General features: G+C 50.3%; 4 protein-coding genes across 4 annotated transcripts; 2 read left to right on the plus strand and 2 right to left on the minus strand.

Annotated features, from left to right (window-relative positions):
- Positions 1–14,692: 14,692 nt before the first annotated feature.
- Positions 14,693–16,276, plus strand: PFICI_06206 (uncharacterized protein; the record flags this gene model as incomplete). Its single annotated transcript, XM_007834787.1, has 2 exons — positions 14,693–14,843; positions 15,039–16,276. The coding sequence occupies 2 exons, from the start codon at positions 14,693–14,695 to the stop codon at positions 16,274–16,276; spliced, it is 1,389 nt and encodes a 462-aa protein (XP_007832978.1).
- Positions 16,277–20,341: 4,065 nt separating this feature from the next.
- PFICI_06207 (uncharacterized protein) lies at positions 20,342–22,125 on the plus strand (the record flags this gene model as incomplete). Its single annotated transcript, XM_007834788.1, has 3 exons — positions 20,342–20,389; positions 20,458–21,930; positions 22,012–22,125. The coding sequence occupies 3 exons, from the start codon at positions 20,342–20,344 to the stop codon at positions 22,123–22,125; spliced, it is 1,635 nt and encodes a 544-aa protein (XP_007832979.1).
- Positions 22,126–22,923: 798 nt separating this feature from the next.
- PFICI_06208 (uncharacterized protein) lies at positions 22,924–23,772 on the minus strand (the record flags this gene model as incomplete). The annotated part of the gene is made up of 1 exon (XM_007834789.1): positions 22,924–23,772. One exon carries the CDS (start codon positions 23,770–23,772, stop codon positions 22,924–22,926), a length of 849 nt encoding a protein of 282 aa, XP_007832980.1.
- A 1,390-nt stretch (positions 23,773–25,162) lies between these two features.
- Positions 25,163–26,319, minus strand: PFICI_06209 (uncharacterized protein; the record flags this gene model as incomplete). The annotated part of the gene is made up of 4 exons (XM_007834790.1): positions 25,163–25,509; positions 25,681–25,805; positions 25,922–26,100; positions 26,209–26,319. 4 exons carry the CDS (start codon positions 26,317–26,319, stop codon positions 25,163–25,165), a joined length of 762 nt encoding a protein of 253 aa, XP_007832981.1.
- Between the last annotated feature and the right edge of the window lie 617 nt (positions 26,320–26,936).

Consider the following 26,936-nt stretch of genomic DNA (forward strand, 5'->3'; position numbering starts at 1 on the left):
AAGCTTACCATAATAGAAATTCATTTGCCAAATCACACTTGGTCTGCCTACACGCCGTTATCTAGGTACAAGTTGTACCTTGCATGCATGGGCAGAGTGAGACGAAAGTGGGTGTGTAGGAGAATTGGTCAGCTGGACATGTTGACCAGGGACAGAATACCACCCCAGTATTACTCACCACTGGGCACATTTGATATTTGACAACATTAACGGCCATGGACCAAGATTTGCCCCATCTCCAAATCCCTTGGGTAGTCAGTTTATCAGCTCGATATGAAGCTTGTGCAGTAGCGTGGGGAAATTTGTAAAAGTAAAGAGTACATCTGAGCCTTTTCTCTGTTTTCTGTTTCCTTGGGGTCGTCCCAGCCGGCCGCGACCCCGGCAAACTGATGAGTTGTCAATGAATCCATCCATGTTTCACCCCGTTTTGGGATAACTACCATATCGTGGGCTGGTAGGCTGGTAACCTTGGGCTCGGAGGGAATAATTGATGGTGGCCGGCAAGCTCCAACTTGTTATTGTTAGTTTGCATACATCTCGTATGCTGTGACGGTCGCCTGGGCGCCCGTCCAACTCTTCGTGTCGGATAGTGTCGAGCTTAATCGGCCAGCTCAAGCTAGCTAGCTCCTCCCGGGTATAAGGATGGTGTTGCTAGGCATTAGTCCCGAAAGGACGATGACTTGGATGAATTGAATTCCTCCGGTTCCTGAAAAGCGGCATGTGGCTTATCGATGGGCGCCATACTGATTGACAGGAACATTTCTGGTTTGGAGTGTCTTGACGACATCTTGACGTTACAAGTCGTCCTCTGGCCTCGTAAGCGACCATCAGCGTTTGCCCAAAACGAGTACCATCACCACCCTCCCTTTCTGCTATGTGTTGGAATTTGTGGTTCCCACAGCTTAATCAGCGCCGATATGGAGGGTCGGAAGGGAATCCTCTGAGCGATTGTACCTGTCATCATGAGCTGGAGCACAGGTGGAATGGCTGAAATGGGCTTATCATAACAGCAAGCTGACAGCCCCGCCCGTTAATTGTACTGTGGAGGTGTGCAGCCACACCACACCAATCCGGGAATATATGGATGTATTGGTCACTTTTACGGAATGATGTACTACTGTACGGATAACATGTCTATGATGCAAGAGTAAGCACGATATTGCAATCCATTATGCCAGAGGGCACCATCATGCATCAACGATAAGACGATTTTCTTGTCTCCCTGTGCCACTCTTAACCGTGAGGAGAAGCTGTCGTGGCACCTGCTTGTGATACACGATGCAGCATCCCCCGGCAGTCACGTTGCCAATTGGCCCCAACAACGTATCGAATAATCCGGGGGTCACATATGGATGGAGATGGGGTGGCTTGCGTGGCCCTGTAGTTGCTGGCCGCTATAGATCTGACTTTCTCGCCATTATGGTAGTTTATTCTGAGCAGCGCAGTCATGGGGAGCCCATAAATGGCATGTCGGATTGCCGGCAACGCTAGTCAGGTACCTGACAGAAAATGATGACGATGATATTTTTGTAGGTACGCAGCAGGTAGGCATCAGCATTTTAACAATGGATACGGGGAATACGAAAAGCAAGTACTGGAAACACTTGGCTATCATGAATAGCAATTTGACAAGGGTAGAGCGACTTGCTGCCCCTGACCTCCACGTGGGAGATGAGTGATGCGAGGGGTCTGAGAGTGGCCTTTCCCCCTTGGTACCACTGTACTTGGGACCTCCTTCAGCCTGTTTCGACGGCAACGGGGCTCGTGATTGGTGCGTTGCCGAACCCCCATGCGAAATTGCCTGCAGCTGAGCCAGCCATTTCCAGACTCTTGGGAACCATCTCTCCGCAAGCGTGATAGTCCGCGTCGTCCCAAGGACGCGGACTCTCTGGTATGGGCTGTGAATGGGATGGATGGGATGAGTCCTCTCTTTTTCTCTCCCTCTTTTGCTGCTAGCGTTCATGTCTTGCCAACGGCGTACCATCTCCCGGTGAGGTCTCGACGCATCTATAGGCCACTCGGCCGCAACAGGCAATTTCATACTCTGTACTATGCAGGGCTTAGAGCGAGCTGTCGGTGACGGGACGCGCTGACTCGCTCGCCGCGCCCGTGGGCGACGACGCACCGGCAGTTGGGTTGATGTTGTATCGTTGACTTGGAGCAAGAGTTCCCAGCAACTTGGACACTGCCCCCGAAAACGTGCAGGGGATTTGCGCCCACGGTATCCAAGTGCAAAAGCACCAGAGACCGTTGTTCATCTCTGACGGGCGGCTAGGACAAATTAGAGAGCTCCAAATCATGGTTCCTGAACGTGTATCACAAGACGCGCATGGATTCGAATCCGTGCCCTAATGTAGGGATGGACACATGTGTGGATGGCCACAAGGCTGCATGCCCCCGTACCAGGCAGTCAGCTTGCAGCAATGTAAGATCTAAGCCCGTCTGCAATCAAGCTGCAGGCTGCAGGCCAGAAGCAAGTTTCGGCGAAGCTGCAGCTAAGCCAAAGTGTCAGTACGAAGTGCTCGAGGGTGTCAACCAGCAGGCAGAACTATCAGTGAATGCTACCCCAAAGGATGGAGGTCGATAGCCGAGCCATAAGCGGACAATAAATGGCATTGCTGTTCGTACTCGTTGGCGGCAACAGGCATCCGTGTGTAACAAGATCAGTTGGGGAATATCAAATATGACAATAGGTAGGCTTTTGTCGTTCAATTTCTTGCCACGTCGACAGACCCCGGAAGTAGCAGCAATCGGAGCTCCTCAATATGGTGTTGCCGAATAGTACTGACAAACGCCCTTCAGGGTAAGCTGGGGTATGATCAAGCTGAGACCATCGAGAGGGAGCAGCTGAATGCGATGATCCCAGCTTTTACTTACAGCCTGGCCAGCCACACGACCCAAGTGAGCGGATAGCCAGGAACAGTGGCGGCATTGACAGATGCTGCCGAGAGCTTAAACGAAATGAGTATTGGACGTCAAGTAAGCATCTGGCCAGGAACCAAATCTTCGGAGGCGCATGCAGATATTTGTCAACAAGCCCAAAGCATTCCGTATTGGAGGTAAGCATCAGAAAAGCAACCTGATGTTTCCACTTTGGTTTCTTTTGAACCTTGGTCTGTCGGTCTGCGTGACCGACTGACCCAGCCTGGCGGTAAATGAAGTTGGGACGAGGGCTGGGGTCCGGAGCAGAACTGCCGAGGAAAAAAAAAAATTGTTGCCAAAAATCAGGTCGTATTCCCCGTCACACTGATATTGGGGAAACAAAGTGCGATACGATATGACATGATATCAGCGCTTGATCCGATCAGATAACCCTGGCGGAATCGTGGTAGCACTGGCGATCGGTATCATACCCATGCCCATGCCTTCCTTGCCTGCTGCTCTACCATTTCCTTCCTTTTCGTCTTCCTTGGTTTTCTGGCGTGGGAAAAACGGGGTCCAATAATGTACGTACACACACAGTCAAACCCCGAAGTCTGCCGACCGACCGACCCCTACGCCGTCGCTCGGAGGTGGTTGGACATGTTGCATGGAGCATGGGGATGGGGATGGAGAGAGCATCAATGCTTTTTCTCGTTGCGGTCAGGATGGTTCGCGACACCGCCTGTCCTGTGCGTGGGCCCAACAAAAAACCAAAACCGAAAAGAGACAAAAGAACAAGACTAGGACGCCGGGGTATGAAGAGTGGAAGACCAAGGGAAGAAAACGGTCAAGCGATTTACGTCGGCTCCAAGCGGCGCCTGAAGCTCAGAAATGGGTCGCGCTGAAACATTAGACCCTGGCTGGGAGGCAAGCTGGTGCAAAGCGCAGAAGCGATTCAGTCTTTTTTTTTTTTTTTAAACCCTTTCCTGCTGAGATTTGCATGGTTAGGTATGCCCGAACAGCGTTCCCTTGTCTTTGATGTATCGTGATAGTCGGCCTTAGAAGTCTTCTAGAAGGTTGTCAAATTTCCGGAGAGTGGGTCTCTGCGCCAATGGTAATTACGCTTGCTTCTTTCAGGGCCTTTTGTGGCCTGCCTCAGCTAAAGTTTTTTTCTCCTCTCTCCCTCCCTTTGCCCCAACTTGTCACTAAGCCGCAAAGTCGGGACTGCAGAAGAGTCTGAGCTTCTTCACCGTCCCGGCACTCGAGAGAAGAATCTGGAAGAAAATTTTCCTTTCGTCTCTCTCCAGGTTTTCGAACCGTGGTCCTTGACACGGCGCTTGCGAAGATCACGAGAAGCGCCCACTACGGTCGCGAATTGGTTGAAAAATAAAAAAGGTCGGGTTAGTACAATATTCTAGTGCACGGTGCAGAAATCTCGTTGAATGCGCTGAGGGGTCCCCACTTGGTGAGCTGTCAGTGCCCATGTCCCGAATTTCAGGGTCCTTTTGGCGCTTCAGGCTGTCATGTCAATCAGTCAGTCCTCTGAAACGACCAAAGCTCGGCTATGACGGTATACGTGGATATGGCCCCAAGTGATAGTCGTGTGTACCATGGAGAGAGAGGCTCAGAGAGCGAACCACTCGAGCTACTTGACCCTATGAGGACCCCTGGTTGAAAAGTCGTTGTCGCTGGCTGGGGTTCATTATCGTGAGAGTTATTATTAATGAATGAATCGCATCCCTGAACTTCAGATGCAGCTTTACCCACCAACGAGCATGAGTTAGCCTGGGTCATCAGCGCTTGAAGCGGGCTGAAAATCCCCGTTTTGAGGGAAATAAAAAAGAAATCAAAGCGAGAGGGAGAGAAAGATGGAAAGGACATTCTGTGAAATGGAGGGGACGAAAAGGCCTCGGCATATTGGTTCGCATTGCGGTGTAACCAGCATGACATTGTGCAACAAAAGAGAATGTGAAATCAATGCGAATGGGGATCGCATAGCAAAAGTTGACTAGGACGAGCTGTTGTTTGCTTCCATGCCAGTCAATAGTCAATGGTCAATGCCACAATGTAGACTTGGCACCTCCAAGGCTGAAGCCTGAAAGTCCTTTGATAAAAATGGATATGTATGTACGAAGTACCCGTCCTACATAGGTATGTACATGGGCGCACTGCCTGTGCTGAGTGAAACATGCATACATTATACATACTGCGAGCTAATTTTGTTTCCACAGCCTCATCACTGCCAACATCCGTGCTTCCGAATGCTTCCCCAATGATGTATCAGGTAATTGAGACAAGGCTTTTGCGGTGCCTCTCGCTATGCTATAGTGGCACTTCTTTGCTATGTATAGGATAGGCTGGCCGGCAGAATACGGATGCTATTTACTCGACGTCGGCAACCGGAGTGTATAGTTGTAGTCGCGGCGCCTGCGACGGAACGTCGGGGCGGCTTCAATTTACCAATTAATGTATTTGAGGATAATTGCCCGGGACCTACATATGCAGCAAGTACGTCTATAGCATGTAGCCACTGTATTGCCGACGTCTACACAATATAGGCCACTGCCACCTCCGCTTAGCCCCCTACATATAGACCTAATTATGTAGAATATAACAAAAACCTGCGCACGCGTGATCAATTGGTGTTTGGCGAGATTATAGAGAAGGATTCGCGTCCAGAATAACTTCCTCATGCAGCACGAGCCCGGAGCCGATCGCTGCCGTGGGGCTCTGGAAACCTGCAAGAATTTGCCCATGAATAACTTGTTTTCCCCATATGTCAGTACACATGGTACTCTTCTCGGTTCTATTGCCGTGAAAATTTTTTCCTTCTTTCCACTTTGGCACCAAAAGTTGATCTTTATTCCCTGACCGTTGACGTCGACATTGACCGGGTACCGCTCGGCGTGCACGGCACCGGCGGTGTCCTTCCCTCTCCGCTACATTTGTGTTTTTTTTTTTTTTTGGCATTTGGCATTTGCCTACAATGCTGTTGGTGGGATGCGCCAGGCTGGGGATTGAGGAACAATTGCGGCTCCGCCCCTCCAAGAAAAAAAAAATATTGGCCAGGGTATGGAGGTGCCCTGGTCGGTAAGAAATGGATTGATTGGAATTATCAATTGCTCGCTCGCCTCTTTTCCTTCCTTCGGGCGGCCGAACATGGAGACGAGTTTCGTCTTAGTACGAATACGTGCTCCGTACTGCATCTAATCTGGACAGCGCAGTGTGACTCACCTTTTGCATGGCTCCCGTAGTTGGGCACTTATCGTCACGACCACGCTTTTCTGATATGCAGCTTGTCCGTGACTTTCGGTGAATTCGGGACTACTGAACCCCTCATCGTGACAAGACAAAAAAGATCTCAAATGCGGTTGGGCCTTGGTGTGCGTATGTGTGTGTTATCACCCCCGTCTCTGGCGTTGGCGGGATCCAGTCTTCTGCAGGCGGCTATCACATGGCAGCCTATGGCCTCTCTGGGCGGCCCCTCTCCAATAGCCAAGATGCGCTTGAACTTGTTCCCGTCCTGGGTTGGGTAAAACGTCTTGTCTATCCGTTCCGACTTTGCACGTGGGCTCGCTACATGCACAGAGTAGGGTAAGCAGGCCTATGTTTGCATGTCTCGATGGGAAGATCACGGCGAGCATATTGCCTGAATTGGTAAGACGTCTAGTTCTGACATCCATTCACTCTCCCGACGCCAAGACGCCGGATCATTTTCGACAACATTTTGACGAAAAATGAGGTGTAAAAAAAGTGCGCGAATAGAAATCTGATCATACTCGCATTTACTACCTAAATAAGTGCATCGTTTTGGGCCGTCAATACAATAGAGAAACCAAAAAAAAGGGACGGGACGGGCAACATATTGCGAATTGGCGTCATAAACGAATGAGCTGAACGATATTCATGGATGATCTGCCGGGAAGCTGCCGCTTGGCAGTGGCTCAAGGCGGTACCTGAGTGCATGAAGGTTTGGCTGAGCAGAAACTCTATCTATTAAAGTTCAGCGTGATGTGCACCCACTATGCCACCAAAGGCACCTGAGATTTCTTTACGAAGTGCGAGTCCCGATGAACTTGGATTAATAATAAGTGACCCCCCAGCAATCAAGCAAGAAGAAAAAAAAGCAAGCAGGGAATCTGTCGTGCATTTCATGGTCGCCGGCATGTCGGGCCAACACGGGAAAATGTTTAATTGACAAGACAATAATAATTGCTTCTTGTGCCGGTGGTGAAGATTGCTGGGTTTGCGATCTGACATATTGACAGGTAGCTGTAGTTGCTTTTTACCGTCTGGTGGCTTATCGCTATGCGTTTGGGTTCGCATCGCGTTTGCATCGGCCACAATCTTCTCTGCTTGGGGCCACGTCCATACGCAGGACAACGCCTCTGTTCCGCGGATCTTGACCAATGACATCGATACATTTTTAGAAACTAGTCATAAGAAAAGTTGCAAATCTTCTTTGCAAATTTGAGACCAGTATAATTGGTTCGCACTCAAATGGTGTTATAGTGCAGTACGGAATATATGTAAGATGGTATTTCGTCCTAAAAAAGCCACTGGCCCATAACTTGCACACGGGCACACGGGCACACCATTTCGTTTACTTGTCTAGGTAGTACCTAAACTCTGCTTCCATAATAGCGATCGATGATGATAATAATAATAATAACAATAATAAGCCGCGACGGCGCATGTCGGGATACTCTCTTGATCAAATTGCCCGCTGAGGCTAGGATGCAGGGGTAAGAGCCAATGCCCGTTCAGGATTGTCTGCCATGGTACGCACACCAGCTGACCAGTTTATCCCTGGGGTGCTTCGCTGTTATGGGGCCAGGTCAGGTAGTATTGGCTTTGACTGAGACAAGTTGTTTGGACTGTTGCACAAATGCACCTCATCAGACGGACGGAGACCATGTAGTATGTTGTGCTACGGACGTACGTATAGATTTTCTGTATGCGAGAGCCTTTTAGTTTCGATCTGGTACCTTGTCCCAAGCCATGTACGTGTACGTGTAAATGTACCTACATTGAGCAGTAGTAAGTAGTATGACTGGCCACCAAAGTTGAGCGAATCTGCAACAAGACATGCCTACCTACCTACCAATCTACCCACCAACCAAAACACTATCTACACAACATACTCGATTAGTAGTTTGATTCATTTGCCTCACCCACGGTAAACGCGACGTTTGGCATCTTCATTCCACTTCCGGACTCCGGCGCCGGTGGCTTTGGATAAGGTGGCAGCAAGCTCGACTGAAGCGACCGAAGCACCATTGGCGTAGACCCTGACGGGTGAGAAAGCTAGGAGCAAGTGCGTAACGACCACATCATGCTCAACGCAACAGTTTGTCTCGTGAAAATGATGAGATCCACTGTTCTCCTTTGACGGGGCCCATGTCAGTCAGTCAGCAAGCGCGTCAGGACACTCTCTCATCAGGGCCTTGTCTGTCTTGTCCTTGTCTTGCCTGTACAACCGACAGGAAAGGGCAGGAAAAATCTGCCCACTTCTTTTTCGTACCACGGCTAGCCTTGGACCTTGGTAGTACGACATCAGCACGGTTGCAGTGTCTGGGGTTTTGGACGAGGTGGATATCACGAATGTTCTACAAGTCTTCTGCGAAGGAGTGGAGTATCTCATTCCACTGCTCGCAAAGGGATCCTGACCTTGGCCTGCCTGTCCAAGATCCGCATCCGGAGTAGGCGAGCAGGTGGTGGATTTGCGTAGTTGACACTGAGGAGTGAGGAGTGGTGAAGGCAGCCGTTCAAAAAAAAAAAAAAGTCGTCGACCGCTATTTTGGGTGGATGGTCCTCGCGTCCCCTGGAGCCAACCAAGCCCACCACCTAACCAAGAACCCTGGGAAACCTGAACTGAGCCTTGAGCTTCAGCTTGATGCGCGCAACGTTCAGTCCACTCAGCAGTCGGTCGGCCCCAAGAAGCAAAAGAGCGATCGACTTTGGGACTCAGATGAAAGTACACGGTACTTGCGCTGATGCGTCAGGGGGGTTGCACCAGTCGAATCGAGCGGCAAGTTCACCAGGGGCAGCTTGCGCTCGTTTCATTCTTTTTTTTCTCACTTCTCTCGCAGCGCAACAGTGCTGAACCTCCCCCTCTGTGCTCAACGTCCACCGCCCAGAGCAAGGTTTGTACCCAAGTACCTAGGTAGCGTGCGTGTGGCACGCACCATGGCCCCCAGGCGTCCTGTACACCCCCTGTTCAGGCTTGGCTGCGTCACTGTGGGTGGCCCTGCCCTGCCTCTTGGGGAGTAATTTTTCTTTTTTGTATTTTCGATTTTTTTAGCTGATTGCAAGGGTGTGCCACACTCCATATCCGTATTTTAATATTATGGATACCGATGCAGCTAGTCTCGTCATGTACCTCGTCCGTGTCTGGCGGTGTATTCCTGGCAGCCTTGACGCTAAGCCGACCAGCTACAACCCTGGAAGTACCTCCTCAATCTACTTCATCCAACATAGGCCAGTGTCAGGACTATCACTGCCGGCTTCCTACATAAGGCAGCCTGCTCCCATCGATCCAAGACTGGTCAATACTCAAACCTCATCAGATCATCTAGCAATCAAACCAAACAAAAGAAGTCTATACTACTACTCTTCTATATAACTTCATCCATTGTCACTACTTGCTACCACTACTTAGTCAAGTTGTCACTTTGCTACTCAAACAATACCAACCAACACCAAACACTTACAAGTCTTCTCGACTTACACACACAACACAACAATTCAAATGGCTTCCCACGCTACCTCGGACTACAACATGGACTCGCAAAGACCATCGCAGCTGCCTCCTTGCCCCGGCCCACCGCCGAGCCGGCCTCTGCCTCCTCTGCCCAAGCGTGCTTAAGTTGGTATATATCAGCTTGGCAGCTTGGCTTATACGGGCCATCGAACCAAACAACAACTTTAACAACAAATGGACGAAAACACATGGGGACATCCAATGGATCGCATAGGATGCACGGCATACAAAGAGGCAACAGGCGCTCATGTCTGAGCAAGGTCTAGTTTCCAGTGTCGACTTCTCTTTTTCCGCAGCTTGCCGGGATGCGCATGATATGCAGGGCGCGGCCTTGCGCATGCAGCCTCAGCGAATCTACCTGCATTCCGCAACGACTATACTCCGAGCACGCAGATTGGCGGATCCCTTTGCGCGAACATCAATGCAATATATCCAGCCGAACGGCAAGCTGCAATACCACACATACCACCGGAGATGAACATCAAAAGAAAGACCTTGGCCAAGCTTGCCCTTCATAGCCTGCCATGACTCTCCAGCAAACACAACCACAAACGATTTCCTTGAGAGCTGGGCTTGACGGATTTCATATATTCTCTCTCTACTCGAGCCAACCGCCCGCAGCATTGCGAGCTTTTTGGTCTTCGATTGTACTACTACTACGGGATTTTAATATCGGGCTGTTGCTCTCGACAACAACACCCGCGCATGGAAAACGGTGCTATGGGATTTACAAATGAGTCGATGTTTTGGGATTTTCTTTTTTTACTTGGAGATGCAAACGATATGGTGTTCTGGGATATTTTATCGACTTGTACCATTAGAAGCATACTCGGGGCGTCTTTCTGCGGTGGGCATGTTTATGCCGGATACCCCGACGAACGATGGGAGAATCATGACTACCTACGGGGACATGCTACGGGGGATCAGGATATCTGCACGGCGACTTTGCGACAAAGTCGACCTGATGCATTGGTTTATGGCATACACAATATCATCAAATGATACTACAACATTGACATACCACACATGACTTACTTTGCTTGGCTTTGTGAAAACGTGCAATCTAGTAATAGTTCATCGGGGATTCCCATATCGTCAGGTCTAAATCGTATGATTATTGGCCACGCAATACCCCCGTTTGCAACGTATACTCGTTTGCTCTCGAGATGATGTCCCTGGAGAGAGTTGACGGGGCCAGTCATATTGCCGATGCCCCGCTGCATACAACGAATTAAAGCCGTACCTTCCGGACGTATGTAGTATTGTAGGTATGGATGTACGGTATGCCAATGTTGTTGCAGCTTGATACCTTGCCGCAGATGAAGCGAAATCGATACCAAACCCACCCACAGCCCCTCGATCATCATCTTACTCTCTGCCCATCTGGCACCTTTCTCCTGTCCCTTACATTTTTCTACACAAAAAGTGGGGTGGAGTTTTGGTTTTGGGGGGGTCACTTTGCATGAGGCCTAGGTTGATGATGCGATTGGAAAATAATTAAGCGAAGTCGTCAGCGAAAATCAGCGTGACCCGTACCCTAATGCAAGTGACAAACTTGACACGCAAAGAAACAGTCGAAAAAATTACATGGCCACGCTGGCAACCGCTGGACCACGCCTTGCAAGTACACTATCCTTTCCCTGATTTTCTCTCTCTCTCCCCACTAAACTACCGATTATTTGGCAATTTAGAGAAAAGCGCAAAACAAGTTACATAGTACAAAGGTCATGGACGGAAAGAGACGACAGAGAAAATCCCAAAGGAGATCCGCATAGACTAACGCAGCCTCGGAAATGGCGACGGCTCAGAGCGTCTCCACCCGTTTTTCCCATGTCCCTTTTTGGAGGGGGAGGGAAAAAAAAGAGTGGAGGCTGACCAACGAGTCGTCACATTGGATTAATTTACCAGTTACATCATGTACTCTTTGACACGCAGCACTTAATCGATCACTTAATACAGCGGAGACTGAATGTTTGCGAGCCAATTGGCCAGCGCCGGCCCCTGGTTTTGCGACGGAGGCAAAAGATACGATTGCCCATGGAGATGGAGTTTTAGAGAAAACTCCATGATTACGAATGGACGACGGGTACAGTACATACCATGTAATAGATCTTGCTATCGTCAATAGCCATTGAGAAGAGTTGAGATGGAGACCCGCTTCGCTGGTACATAGACTCCATACACGATTGGCGTAGTGATGCGCGTCTGGGGGGGGGGAGGGGGGAAAAGCTGAAGCGTAGTGTCGAAAATAAAAGTGATGAGCAACAAGATCAAAAAGGTTCATTACCACCTACAACTCCCACAGGACCACAAAAAATACTGCAACTTTTGGGCAACTTAAAGGTGCATGAAATTGCAAACATGCAAGACGTCTGATGACCTGCCAGACCCGCATGAAACTATCTGCGTACGAGCGCCCACGTTGCCTTTGTGCCTGCCCCAGCTCGCCGGGAAAGCCAAAATGGAATAGTACTATATCGTATGTAGGTAGTCATCGTCAATGACCTGGGCAGTCTTTCTTCTACAAACTTCCGTTGTTGGCTACACTACGTATTCGTACACTACAAAGTACATCAGATGTATTTTTTCTTCCTCGTGTGCGTAATGTAGTAGTAATGGTAGTCACGGTAGCTAGACACTTTTAGAGGAACATTTCTCTTAGTCTTGGCCATCAAAACTTGGAATAACCTGGAACGTTGTTTTCCATTCGCCAGAGCTGGTTTGATGTCCCCGACCATACCGAGCCCAGCCCAGGCTCTCGCTCTTTCGTTGCAATTCGCACTCCGCCCGGACCGCCGGACTCAAGCGTATAGGCATTTTTAGGTTCGATCGCTCTTTTCTGATGAGATCGTGGGAATATCCCTTTCCTGCCTTTCCTGGAAGGCCTCACGACTCGTGCTGGTACGAAACAGGCCATATGCGAGTAATCGCTGCGAGACTTACTGCAGGCACAGCTGGTCTACTACTTTAGACCGGCTCATCCGGTAGCCGAATTATTCTTGGTATACTGCAGTAGTCAAGTCTGCCCTCTCTTAGTCAACAGGGCAATCCCAAGAAAGAAGTACGTAGAAGATAGTTGAAAAGGTTTGTGCAAATCCAGTAACCCGAGGGAGAGGGCGCGCTTAGGAGGGAGGGAGGGAGGGAGGAGATCCTCCGCCGGAGTGTTGAAAGCTCACGCCAAGTCCTTGAATCCCGCCGGACTTGTTGGAGCTTGAGCCAAGTTTACCGTACCGTACCTGGGGGAAACTACTGCCGTGAGCCGCAAGCACGTTTATCATGATGCGTTTCGTGCGTGCTAATAACATGGTAAGAGTAATCGGCGCATCGTCTCAGCCATGGCGTTTTGTCCGACAACCTGCAGGAAGCTTAGCTGCCCAGAACGCGATGTTGACAAAACAAGACTTTCGCTTTGCCCAGGTATTGTTTCGTCTGATAGAGAAAACAAGTCGCCAGAGTTACCTCGGCTGAGTGATGAGCTCTCGGCCCCGTCAGGCAGTTTACCATTTACAAGCTCGACGATAGCCGTGTCCAAGGTTTTGCCGGAGGACTTGGCCTCTGCTCTTTTGGTTTGAGCATGGGCCGAGCGCATTTGCATTTGGACAAGCTATGCATCACCAATTGGACGAATATGGGCAACTGTAAGAGACGGATTGGGAAATACACAAAACTTGAGAACCGCTCTTTTTTTTTTTTTCGCTGGTGGCCGCAACCATGAAGCCACAGCCGCAATAACACCTAAAACGCTTTGAATAACGTTGAAAGCTGACCACCATGGCGATTATAAAGACGATTACCAAGCAGCACCAATTCTATAGCACCCGCGCCGGCTCACACATCACCATCACCACCACAACCACCATGACCGTTTTGGGTTCCTTGGTAGGCACTTTAAGCCTTTCCAACAGCCTCTGCGGAATAAATGTCGAGTGTTGATATCATCAGCGGAAATGTCGAGCCAGTCACGGAACTGAGTATCCAAGAACGTAGGCAGCGCAAACTTTGCGCTGGCGTCTCATCAAAAATTTTGCCAATTGCAACCCAAAAACGAATACGTTCCTTGCGACGATAGCGTTGCACTATTCAACGGTAATACCGTGGAAACCTAGCACATATCTCGATTGCCATTTGCCACCCCCTGGACCGTTCAGGAACAGTTGCGACCAAGTGGTGGCAAATATGCAAAAAAAGAGATTGAAAGTGTGAATACTTAATTTTGAATCGTTTACCTACCAGCTACCTTGTCCTGCTGGACACTAAAATCCCAACCAAGATCCCTTACCTGTGTTTCATATCTCAGGGGTTCTACTCCAGTCAAGCCAGTCCGTCCGGCTCCTTTGCAGCTGCTGACTGTGCAGCGTGGCAGCTTGTCACCGGCCAACCCGCACTGATCTTCGCGTGACGTCGACGCGTGCCAGTTCCACGTGGTGACAAGCCGCCAATGAGTTGTTAGTGTGCTGGTAGTTATCCATGGTACTTGCAGTCTCCTTATCGCTTGTACTCCATACAAATTTTTCTGCCCCTCCCCTTCTGGGGCTCTCCGCATCGGCCGCGATAACGAAGTCCGGAAGTGATCCTCGCCCGTCCGTCGCGGCCGCATTTCCAACGACTCGGACTCGGTGCAAGCGCCCCGGTGCCTTTTCCATCTTTTTCTCCATCTAAACAAGATTTCGACCGATCAGCTTAGGCAAGGCTCAAAAGTCCTCGGCATTCCTGAAGCGGATTGGGTTCCAGCTCGATTGAGCTTTTCTTTGCCTCGATCTAGCCTTTCAGGGCCAACTTTGAAAGTTTTTTTCCATCAAGTGCACGCCAATTAGAGGTGCTGCTGCTACTTTTTCTTGGTTTTGAGTTTTTCCGCACCCAGCTGCATTCGGCGCACCATCCACACTTTGGGTACCGTTGATGAGCCTTATGGACGGCCCTGCTTAGTGGATGAAGCTTGAACATTGTCCTTAGTCGCAACGTTCGAGTTGTCCAGACTCACTCGATAAACCTTCGACCTGGAAGAAAGGTGCATTCATTCGGTAGCCTTGCCCTCCTCCACCGACTATTTCAAGTCGGACCCAAGTCATGGCTCTCGAGCTTCACATTTGGGGACCAGCCTTTGGATTACCGTCCATTGATCCCGAATCCCTTGCCGCCCTTTCGTATCTTGGCCATGTAGTTCCCACCGGGGACTGGTCGTTGATCGCCAGCAATGACGCAGCCCTCAACCCTGATCGTAGGTCTTATTGCCTTTTTGCTAACCGCCATCCCACCCCACGCCGGCCGCGCCATCACGCGATCCCCTACCCTGACCATCACACACACACGTGTACCTCCCTACCCGTCGTCGGTCCCTTGCCTCTAACTCCATATCGGACTTCACCGCTGCTGATCGACCGGGAAAGATGGAAAACTGACCATGGTCTAACAGAAACACTCCCTGCCCTACATCACAATGGCACATGGATTTCAGGGTACACTAATATTGTCGAGTACCTCAGTCTGCAGAACTCTGCATGGTCGATCGACAGTGCTCTCGGCAGGACCCAGCAAGCTGATACTCTAGCGTACGCATCCTACATCCAGTCGCGCGGATCAGCTCTCGTCGCCTTCTCGCTCTATGTCTCGCCGAGCGCCTGGGCGGACCTGACCCGGCCGGCGTACTCGGCGCTCCTCCCCTTCCCTCTGACGTGGACCGTTCCGCTCAAGATCCGCTCCGCGGCTATCGCGAGGACGGAACACCTCGGATTAGACCACCTGGCCGCCGACGTTGACCCGGCAGATGGCTCGTCCGAGTCCAATAGGTCAACGACGGCGCCGACCACGTCGACAGGCTTTCTCCGCCTCCCCCTCCGCCCAAAGGTGAGCACCACCATGGCGCCAGAGCAGGCCGCCGCCATACGTCTTCAGAGCATCACGGAGGACTTTTTCTCCGTGCTTGATGAGCTGCGGGGGGATGGCCCGTATTTCTTTGGCCGAGAGACTCCATCGTCCTTGGACTTTTTGGCTCTCGGATATCTAGAGCTCCTCCGCGTCAAGACGCCGCACCCGTTCATGGATACTTGCATGAGGCGGAGCCAGGCAGGCAGCCGGCTCGCGCAATTCCTGGACCATATGCATTCCGTGCCCGTGAGGTGGCGAGCGGACAATGAGCAACTACCCTGGGCCTGCCCAACCCCTCGGGGCGTTACAAGGACTTTGGGCCAGTTTGCCGAGAACGTGATACAAAACGCCCCTGGAGTCGGCGAGGCATGGAGGCAATGGAACGGCGAGGGCGTCAAGTCACAGGACCAGAAACAGGATCCAACGCAGGTCCTCATGACGGTTGGCAGTGTGGTAGCAGCACTCGCAGCCGTCGGCGGAGCCATGCTGTTCCGGTCTCTCCCACCGTTTGGCGAGCCTACACAACGCTTCGAGGCGCCCAAGCCGCAAAAGAGCGGTCTGTATCGGTTCGGAGATATTGGTGCCATGTTTGACAATCTACCCGACTTTGAGGCGGTGCCTTCGAGGCCGTCGCCAGAACGCACCGACACAGTGTATCGACGCGATGGCGTCGAGGTGGCCGTCGACGTTGAAGAGGAGGGACTCGGGGCACAGCCGCCACGCGATGGAAATGTCGCAGAGGTTGGCGTCGGTGTCAAGGTTGGCGACAATGCTCGGAGCCTGTAAGAAGGGCCTGTGGTTGTCATCATGATGTCAAATCCGCACATGGTACACTTGTGAAAGAATGAATGGCGTCAATATGCTGTTTTGGTAAAGGGAAAAATCAATCTGTATTACTTGTACTTGTACGCTCAATATGATACCAACTCCAATATCATTTCTGCACAGAAGATGGGGAATTTCTTCGCTAGAGGTGCCTATGTGTACGTTGAAGTGAAGCCCGGTAGGTGATTTTCAAAGGCAAGTATTGATTCTCCATATACCGCACGACGTCAAGCAGTCACTACCCCCATGATACTCGTCAGTCTGTTATAGCTGATCTCGCTATCTAAATATAACGGATATCTCGAGAGCCAGGTGGATTGTTGCTGTTTCCTTGTTTGAAAGAGACTCGAATATGGTGTTGAATCGATTTCTTGTATATACGCAGTGCTCAAGCCAGCACGACTCACCGTGACGTGTGTACGTCCATTTTTCTCAAGAGACCTCTTGTTCCACACCAAAGTTGGCGCCCGTGGTCCGCGTTATCGACTGGGACTAGCAATGATTTGTTCGTGATTGCTTGTAGGATCTCGCGCTTTTCTTCTCCATGGTCGTGACGTGTGACAGATGGCTTCCACAATGCCGACACTTTGCCAGCTCATGTTAGAATCTCGAAAGCCATGGCCCATGTCTTTTTCTTTCCTTTCTATACATGTCAAAAGCTCTGGTAAGAGTGTGCTCCACGAAAGATGAGTGCTCGATAGCTTTGAGTATTTCGATCCTGGGGGGAAGAGGAGATTGAATTGATCGCGTGAACATTTGGGCTTTTGCTATGGTCGATACAATGGTTAGAACAAGCACGAAGAGCTTCAGGACAAGAGAGTTGATCACCAAAGTACGAAAGAGACGTGCCAACAGGTTCGTCTAGTGTACCCAGGGAAGTGAAGCACCCCTGGATACTGCCTCTTACTTTTAGTATAGCACTGACAGGAGTGCCTTTAATCGTCACAATGATGGAGAGTCATTACACGACTAATGAAAACTATTCTTTACTAAAAAGCTAAAGTCTTGTCTCTACGAAAGAGGCAAGAAAGCAGAGCTGGTTCTCGTTTGGCTAGGTAGTGATGGATGCTCCTTGCCTACCCGGCGGATTATCCCCTGCACGGGTACAAGGTGATCGAATACGGGTTCAGTATCCTCTTGTCAGACTCCTTATGCACAATCATTAGCCATCGGATGATCGTCCACATGCGGGCCTTCTCACGGTGAATTTGCCCCCTCAGCTGAGAGTCGCGCCGTGCTGCCGGTGAAACGAGATCAGCCAGCTTGCGCGGTTTATTCTTTTTCTATACTGGAACTAGAAAGCTATTGGTCATTGAAAACACGATGAGCAGATCGTAGTCTGCATGATTCCCAATGCAGCATTGTTGAAAACGGTGCTGCAATAGTCTACAACCGAAAGCAAGGGGGGGCAAGAGGCTTCCATGAGCCTCACTACTGGGGCAGGGTGTCCGAGGTTACCATGAGGGAGATTCTGCATATATTGTGGGTGGCCTCCATTGGGCTTGACATGTATGCCAGTGCTACATGGATAGAGTGAGGTTGCGAATTCTGGGTTTCGATTAAAAGCTGAATGTCATGCTGTCTTACTTTGAGAGGGTGTTTATTGGGTGTTGCCCCTGAGTAGACTGCAGTGTGCATCTGGCATGAAATACCGATTTAATATCGAGAAGCCAGTGTAGGACAAAGCTTGGGTATTGCTATATACTTTGCTCGAGTCCCTCTTCCTTCCTCGGAGTATGTTCTAGGAGATGCCCATGACTGCCCTATGGTGATTTAGCAGTTCTCTTTGAGACGGAAAGATGCTTGCTCCATTTGGTCTTGTTCATGCAAACGAAATAATTGTTGATTCATGATTTCGTTTGTGGCACCCTCTAGAATGACAATGCAGGATAATGCTTCACCAAGGCATCAGACAAATGTCTTTTGATTTGCCAAGACTGCTCTCGGCACGATCTTCCCAAGCTAAGTCCCAATTCAAGAATTGCGATAGCGATCCTGTAGGCTCTTTTCAGCCAACAAAGTGCGTAGAAACATTCTGGCTTGATCCAGCAAATGAATGGAACACATGCCAACGCCCGAAACGAGAGCACTTCTTGTGGCGGACGACTACTTCTCACATCAAGGCAGCCGTGTGGCCGCTGGGTAGTGTAATGAGTATATATCCACCAGTCACAGGCCGAGGATTTTTGTTTGCGTTTTCCATGATTTCTAAGATTTGGCGCATATGTGGCATATTTGCTCTCGTGTCTAAATGTATTTTTCTCGATTAAACAATGGACAAACCGAAACAACATGTACAATCAAAATCATAATCCTGCTACTACTACTACATCTCAGCTCACCTCTCTTCTCCCTGCCAAGGTTGGACGTTGGGCCCTGACTAACCCCTGTTGAGCAGGATGGAGGAAGACGGCCCGTGTATTCAATCGGTAAAGCGCCTCGATATGCAAACTCCAAGCCCATTAGCGGACTCGAACGATCAGCACCTTTTTTTTCGTCTCTCTTTTTTTTTCTTGGTGCTCGCGTGTGCATGACACCACCACCTCTGCTGCACTCGGCCGCCCCCCTTTTTGTAGAATGCATTTCGCTTTGCATGATGGTCTTGATTGGAACCCGCTGCAACGGGTCGGTGTTGTACGATGTATGTCGGTGGATTCGAGCTTTTTTCGATTAAACCCCCAAAAGATTGCAAAATAAGCTTACACGAGGTAACCCCCCCGGGTCGGGATACCGCTCACTCAGCCAGGGTGAAGGATAGCGCCCATTCCCTTTTTGACTTGCTGGAACCGAGGGCCGTGTCTCCGAGCGCGTCGTCAGTGTCGCCATGTTAGGTACTGTACGCTACGCCGTTGGTTCAGCCCCTGGTCGCCGCTCTTTTTCGAGGACTTTGAGACGCCACCTTTTCTTTCGTTTGGTCTGCTCCAATTTGGCATGGGACAATATGAGTGAATGAGAGATTCATGATCTGCGTAACTCGCTTGGCCCATCTAGCCATGAGCAGTTGGCAAGTCTTGCGAAAAGGATTACAGCCTTTAGAGGTACCATCTCGAGAATAGTGGCTGCTGCTGAAGCTGTCCGAGGAAGTGTCAAACTTTTGTGGAGGAATCCATCGAAGCCGCCGATCCGGGGAAAATCCACCTCGTTAAACTTCCCCAGATGCACCACCACCACTACCACACGACAAGTGAATAATAAGGTGGCCCATTGATGCCAAACATGGGGATTTCCTCCGGTTTCAAGACCATTGACCGGCGACCTCTCTCTCACTCAGTCCCTTTGCCGACAGCAGCGGGCCAAGGTAGATACAACAACAGTAGTAGTCAGATCCCACCACCTTTCGGAAGCCAAGACTGGACTTGGCTCATCTAGTACTTGGCTATCCGATTGAACATAAGTTTTTGAAACGAACATGCCCGACTATGGAATTTTTGTCTACCCACCTCCCCCCCAACTCCTGCTATTTGTCCTATGAACTACCTTGATTATCTTCACTCACCCCAGCACCGAAATATAGATTGTGTAAATGGCAAGTCTCTGAGAATTTGGGGCAATCCAAGTGTAATAAGAATCGAAAGGATGGGATAGCCGGGGCGATCTCGCCAGTGGCATGCATCTATTTCGTATACATGTCCGACAAGGGTTTGGTTTGGCCAACGCGGTTTTCGGATCGCCTTTGCAGCCACCCATGAATTTCATTGGCCTTCAGCTCCAAGCGTCCTTGCATGGGTCGTGATATGGTGTAGCTGGGATGGACATCCCTGGTCCTTATTGCTACCATCTGGCGAGAACGATTATGAAGAGACTTTAGAGATATAAAGAATGCCTCTGACCTCGAGTCCGGGGATCATACTACTCCCTGGTCTCCTCCAGGTGTCCGTTTGACAGTCACCACGCTTTCTTTTCCCTCCCTGCTTTCTTTTCGGGGCTGCTCGCGGCCATTCTATGCTATATAGCATATCTTCATTGTACTACCCATCAACCTTGTAGTGTCTCGCGAGTACGTGATTACGGCTGTCCATCATCATCATGTCGCTCGAAAAGCAAGACGTCGACATCCACACCTCTCCTGAGAAGGTAACTATGCTCGCCTCGCCCCAAAAGAGAAAAAAAATGCGCCCAATGACTAACAACCATAATTTTAGGAGCAGGTCGAGGTCAAAGTCGTCAAGGGAAATGAAGCCTTTGCCGAAGCCATGACCAAGGAGCCCCCGAGGGCTTGGACTCGTCCTCAGATGCTGATTTATGCATTCTCCATCATTGGCTTCTTCTGCTCGACCATGAACGGCTACGATGGCTCCCTCATCAACAACCTTTTGCAGAACAAGGCGTTCAAGGAGTATTATGGAGTGCAGAGCTCCGGTATCTGGGCTGGAATTGTCTCTTCCATGTACCAGATTGGTGGTGTTGTCGCCCTTCCATTCGTCGGTCCTGCCATTGATACCTGGGGCAGAAGAGTCGGCATGGTGATTGGTGCTGGCCTGGTTATCCTAGGTACCATTATCCAAGGTACTTCTCACGCATCTCAGGCCTTCATGGGCGGTCGTTTCTTGCTCGGTTTCGGCGTCTCCATTGCCGCCGCCGCCGGTCCCATGTACGTCGTCGAGATCAACCACCCAGCGTTCCGAGGTACCGTCGGTGCCATGTACAACACCTTGTGGTTCTCGGGCGCCATCATCGCCTCGGGAGCGGCCCGCGGTGCTCTCAACGTTGGCGGCGACTACTCCTGGCGCGTCATCACCTGGCTCCAGGCCCTCTTCTCCGGCCTCATCGTCCTCTTTGTCTTTTTCCTGCCCGAGTCGCCTCGATGGCTCTACGTCAACAACAAAAAGGAAGCTGCCAAGGCCATGCTCACCAAGTACCACGGCAACGGCAACGCAGAGAGCCCCTGGGTCTCGCTCCAGATGCACGAGTACGAGGAGCTGCTCAACATGGACGGCGCCGACAAGAGATGGTGGGACTACCGCGCCCTGTTCCGCAACCGGGCCTCGGTCTACAGGCTCATGTGCAACATTGCCGTCTCCATCTTTGGTCAGTGGGCCGGCAACGCCGTGATTTCCTACTTTTTGGGCGCCGTCTTGGAGTCTGCCGGGTATCTCAACAACATTGAGCAGGCCAACATTACCCTGATCAACTCGTGCCAGCAGTTCCTGTGCGCCATTGTCGGTGCTCTGCTGGTCGACCGCGTCGGTCGCCGTCCCCTCCTCATCTTTTCCTTTACGGCCTGCTGCGTCATTTGGCTCGGCATGACCATTGCCGCTGCCGAGTTTGCCAAGTCGGGTGGTGGCATCAACTCGGACGGGACAGCCCGCCAGGGCACCAACCACGCCGCCTCGCAGGCCTCTCTCGCCATGATCTTCATCTTTGGCTCCGTTTACTCGATCGGAATCACCCCGCTGCAGGCCCTGTTCCCGGTCGAGGTCCTCTCCTTTGAGATGCGCGCCAAGGGCATGGCCTTTTCGTCCCTTGCCGTCAACGTTGGTGGTCTCCTCAACCAGTTTGCCTGGCCCGTGGCCATGCAGAACATTGGCTGGATCACCTATGTCATCTTTACGGTCCAAGACGCCATCCAGGCCTTGATAATCTGGATGTACATTCCCGAGACCAAGGGTCGCACTGTAAGTTTTGTTCTCTGCCCGAGCAATGCCTCGCTTTCCATTGGTACTCTGTTACTAACCATTACTTTCTTTTTTTTCCAGCTCGAGGAACTCGATGAGATCTTTGCAGCCAAGAACCCAGTCAAGGCTTCCCTGGCCAAGAAGGAGATTGGACTTAACCAATATGGCGACGTCGTCGATGTCCACGAGGTTTAAATGCCGTCGGGTTTCGGTACCACGTTCAGCTTCTGCATAATCTAGATCCATCACTTTTGACCTCTACCTGTATAATTCAATACCATTTCCATTCGTTTGTCTGATATAAAAACTGGCCCAATTGTCTCCTCTACAATTATAGCTTTTCTGCAATCGTCAATCTTGATCAAAATATTTCATCATGATGTTCAAGTCGGCAGGTACTCCAGACAGATAGCAATGGTGAATCTACATGAACCCCCAACAGCAAGCGTCCACTCCGACATGTGTGTCTCATTTTGCCCTTCAACATCCATGGGTAACCTTGAGCAATTAGTTGACAACTAGTCTCACTCATGACCACAGGTCAGAGCGCCAAGGTCAGTTTTCTTTTGTTTTCTTTTTTTCCCCCTCGGACGAGCATATAACAGCTTGAGCCTTGGGATGAGACCTGGGGAAACCCGACAGAGTGGCACCGCGGCGGATTCGCCGGAGGCGACTGAGACTAGCCCGGGTCCGTGTCTTGGTCATGTATCAAAGATAATTGGCACCAAATCCCAAGACACACTATCAGGAACGCTTACAGGCACCGTCATGTTTGAGCTCCAGCGCTGTCATAAAGAGTGGTTACTCTGGTGTGTATACATATGAGCTGACTATAGTACATGGCTAGATTGAACATCTGTAATGGAAAGCGAGTGGATCAAAGGAACGAAATGAAAGGAAGCGGCACAAATCGTCGCAAAGTATCAACTAATGACATGGAAGCTAGTATCATGCACAGCAAATGTCCTCAAGAATCTAGACAGAGATGTCTTCCTAGTTGATCCCCAAGTCACCGACGACAGAACGGTGATCGCTAATGTAGACATTATTGACGACATTGTTCAAGACCTCGTACCGAACCAGAGCCCACTTGAACTGACTAGGGATGCCCGTGAAGATGTAATCAATGCGCGTCTCCTTGGACGGCTGCGTGGCCGGGTTGAAGCCAGTAAAGGTGTTGGTGTAGCCATAGCGCGCTGATGTGTTGACCGAGGTGTACAAGTCGGCCAGGTACTTTGTATTGAGCAGCGCCACATAGGCCGAGCCCGTGTCGGTCGAGTTGAAGTCGCCCGTCAGCACGACGCCCAGCTGGCCGTACGACTGCTGCACGTTTTGGAGGATACTGACGATGAGCTTGATCTCCTGGACCCGCGCGTCGTCGCTCACGTTGTCCAGGTGCGTGTTGGCGGCGATGAAGCGCTTGCCGCTCGCCCGGTGCTGAAAGATGCCGTACGTGACGATGCGGCGGTGGGCCGCGCCGAAGCCCGTCGACGGCGTGTCGGGCGTGTTGGACAGCCACTTTGTGGTGCCGTAGACGAGTTGCAGCGCCGAGGGGCGGTACAGGATGGGCCCGTACTCGCCGCTTTGCTTTCCGTCCGACGACCCGACGCCCAGGGAGGTCCAGCTGCTACCCAGGCCGCTGAGGATATCGTTCAATTGGTTGAGGAGAACTTCTTGGAGCCCAAAGATGGTCTCGCCTCCGTTGACAGAGCTCGAGATTATGCTCTTGAGCTGGTTGATGACAAGAGGTGCTCGCTGCGACCAAGGCTTCTCGTTCGTCTCGAGGTCAGTGGCTGCATAGCGGATGTTGAAGGATACAAAGCGGATTGGGACCGTCGACATGATGTTGGTTCCTATTTCGTAAAACTTGGTATATATGGTGGTATGTAATTTGTGAACAACTGAGTCTTTGAGAGAGGTGTCTTTATCTGATTGATGTGTTTAATTTTTCTGCATCTTGAAAGGGCATCACAGCAGCCATTTATATCATAAGCCAACATGGTAGTTGTATTGTTGGTGTAGCTGGAAGTCCGTTCTAGTTTTGACCAAAAGCCATAGTCTTCGGCGACTCCTTGGATCACGAGGAGGCTCTTTGGATCAGCGGGAAAACCTTAATGCACGTCTCCATGGCCATAACACCAAGATGGTCCAACAGCTTATCAACTATAACAAGACTAGTTGTGGTCTGGCTTCCTCAGCCCTACGCTCGGATCTCAGAGGGCTTGGCACGAGTATAGAATATAGCGCTGGCTCTAGACAAGACACTAGCATTAGCTAGATATTTGTCTTGTGATGACTATGGGATAACTTGAGCGCGAGAACATACGGATCTAGTCAAGCCACTCCATATGATGTAAAGTCTTTGAGTTCATATGGGGATTCCCGATGACGGTGGAAGGCAGGCGTGAATGGCAGCGCCGCCACTCTGTAGCACTGCTGGGACCAAGCCAAGGAAATTTATTTATGCTTATGAAGGGCCTACAGGTTCAAGCGACCAAGTAGCAAGTATTGCCATACTCAAAAGCGAGTACACAATTATGTCGATTCTTTAATGCCCGAAGAAGCGTATTCGAAGCGGTTGACCGAAGTAGCAATCTGAATACCACAGCCAGCGCAGGCTGCATGTTTGGAGGTTCACTGCCGTAGTGGCTGCGTCATCGCGAAAATGCAATAATACCTGCTACATAACCAGCAGTATACTGAAAGAAGGGGAAATAATGGTTGTGGCTCATTGAAAATTTATAAAGAAAAAATGAAAAAAATTTGAGATATCCCCCTGGTTCGAACCGTGCCCTTTTTGTCGCTGTCATCTTGGCCCCCGGTATACACTGTAAAGTTTGCTCATCTGACGACTGGGCTAGCTCACGGATGTTAAAATATATGGTTTTTTAAAACTATAATCCTTACTCCCGGAACTCAGCCAAGTTCAATGCCAGCCTGTCCGAGGGCTGCACGTATGTTATTGTACCTTGATGTAAATTTGCACTTTCCTCGACAGACTCTACCAATCTTTAGACAGTCCTTTTCTTCGTGAGATGGAAGATGGATGAATACCAGGATGAAAGTTATGCAGAACATCATTGTTTTGGTAATCACTACGTACTACTGATTCACAACGCCATCGTGTTGACTATTGCATCCACCACCACTATTTGGACACCTAGGCAGAACGCCATCAACGGTGCCCTTCCAACCAACGAGTCCGTTCTACCTTTCCTGACCCTTGATCCTCTTAAATGCAGTACTCGCGGTAGGTGAAGTTGTCAAACACACTGACAACTAGCAGCTCGAGGGCGGTATCGACAATGGTCTGCAAGGGGCCCAGGGTCGACGTGTCAAGCAGCTTGGGCGTGGTCTGGAACGTGAAGCCCTGACCGGCCAGCAACGAGCCCGTGGGCGGCGTACAGGTGGCCAAGGGGGGACCGGCACCGCCGTTCTCCAGGCGGCTCGCGGGCCCCTCGTTGTAGGTGCAGTTGTAGCTCTGGCCTGCTAGGAGGCGCGCTGGCTCGACTGGCCGGACCGTCACGGTGCAGGGGATGGGAATCACGGTGGCAGCGCCTCCCGCACGGAGCGAGCAGCCTACATATCAAGAGAATGGTTTCAGTACTTCTTCCCCTTGTTCGTTTAGTGGGTAGATTGGATGGATTGCTAGGTAAGTTTCGCTTGGAAAATAAAACCCCATATACAGCAAGCGCAAGTGCTATATCAGAAAAATGCGCGGGGGTAAATGAGATAAGAAAACAAGCTTACCGAACTGGAAGCTCTGGAGTCGGTATTGTGTCCGGGCCGTTGAGCCTACAATACGTGGAGCCTCGAGAAGCGGCGGAAGCTGGAGGGGGAGGCCTGTCGAGCCCAGGATATTGTTGAGAGCAGTCCTGTTACAAGGAAAAGTTTTCCAAAAGTCAGTGACTTGTTTGAATGGTTGTTAAGTATGTGGCCAACGTCCAAGCATCGTCCTGGACCATTGAAAGTGAAAGCAAAAAGTCATTACTGCAGAGCACCCAGCGTTCCAGCTGTGATTTTTGACAGGGTGTAAAAAAGGGCATTATCGGTGTCCGTCTTGGTAATGACACTGAATCTGGTATAATTGAGGTCCTTGTAGGGGTTGAGCGAGGCCGAGGTCAAGCCTGTATTGCCATCATCAATGGGAAGGGGAGTCAGGTCGTCGTACTAGGAAATCATCAAACAATCATCAGCACAAATCTTTTGTATTTCCACACAAAAATACGAGAGTAAAAAAGGACAAGAGAATCTAGGGATTGCTTTGAAAGTCCATACGGTAGCAACTTTGTTTCCAGGCGTACAGGTCAAAGCCTGTCTTGGCTCAATGGCGAAGCTGGCAACGGCCTGAATGGCACATAGTGCAAAACCCGCAGTCGAGAATCTCATGGTGATTTCGAGTCGACAAAATGACTTGTCTACTAGCTCGTGATTATCGAAAGAAAATGATGCAGATAGAGAATGAGTGATACCTCTTGGGCGTCTTTCTATTTTCGATATACCAGCGAATGTAAAGACTTTAAATAAACCTCCCGTCAGCCTCTACCAAGCTTGAATTGGACAGAGAAACACGATAATTCATGTAATGTATACGTGTAATTTGTTTCAGAGTATCACACATGCAGTTTCGTGAAGCCATTCCCCTCAGCAGCCTTTTTTCTTTTCTTTTTCTCCAAACTGTCGTGCGTCCTCGATCGGCCATGGAGCCGCCATCTCGATAATCATTTCATCATACTCAATGGCACAGGTGTTTGATCAATAAGCCATATCCTGCCATGTCTCAAGCCCAGAGGACTTGGACCATCGTGATCAATAGAATTTTGTACATCCGGCCGAGGGTTTCCTCAGCTATGCGGGTGGATCCGGCGTGTGTCTCAAGACGGGTTATCCCATTACATTGATCTAGAATCTTTGCCGTTGATGTAGATCTTTTTGCTTTCTTTTTCTACAAAACCATAATCAACTTTCATTGGGTGGACAAGTCAGACATGGTGATCCGTACTCAT

Source organism: Pestalotiopsis fici (genome assembly GCF_000516985.1).
Source record: "Pestalotiopsis fici W106-1 unplaced genomic scaffold PFICI_Scf_4, whole genome shotgun sequence".
In the NCBI taxonomy this organism is placed as follows: domain Eukaryota; kingdom Fungi; phylum Ascomycota; class Sordariomycetes; order Amphisphaeriales; family Sporocadaceae; genus Pestalotiopsis; species Pestalotiopsis fici.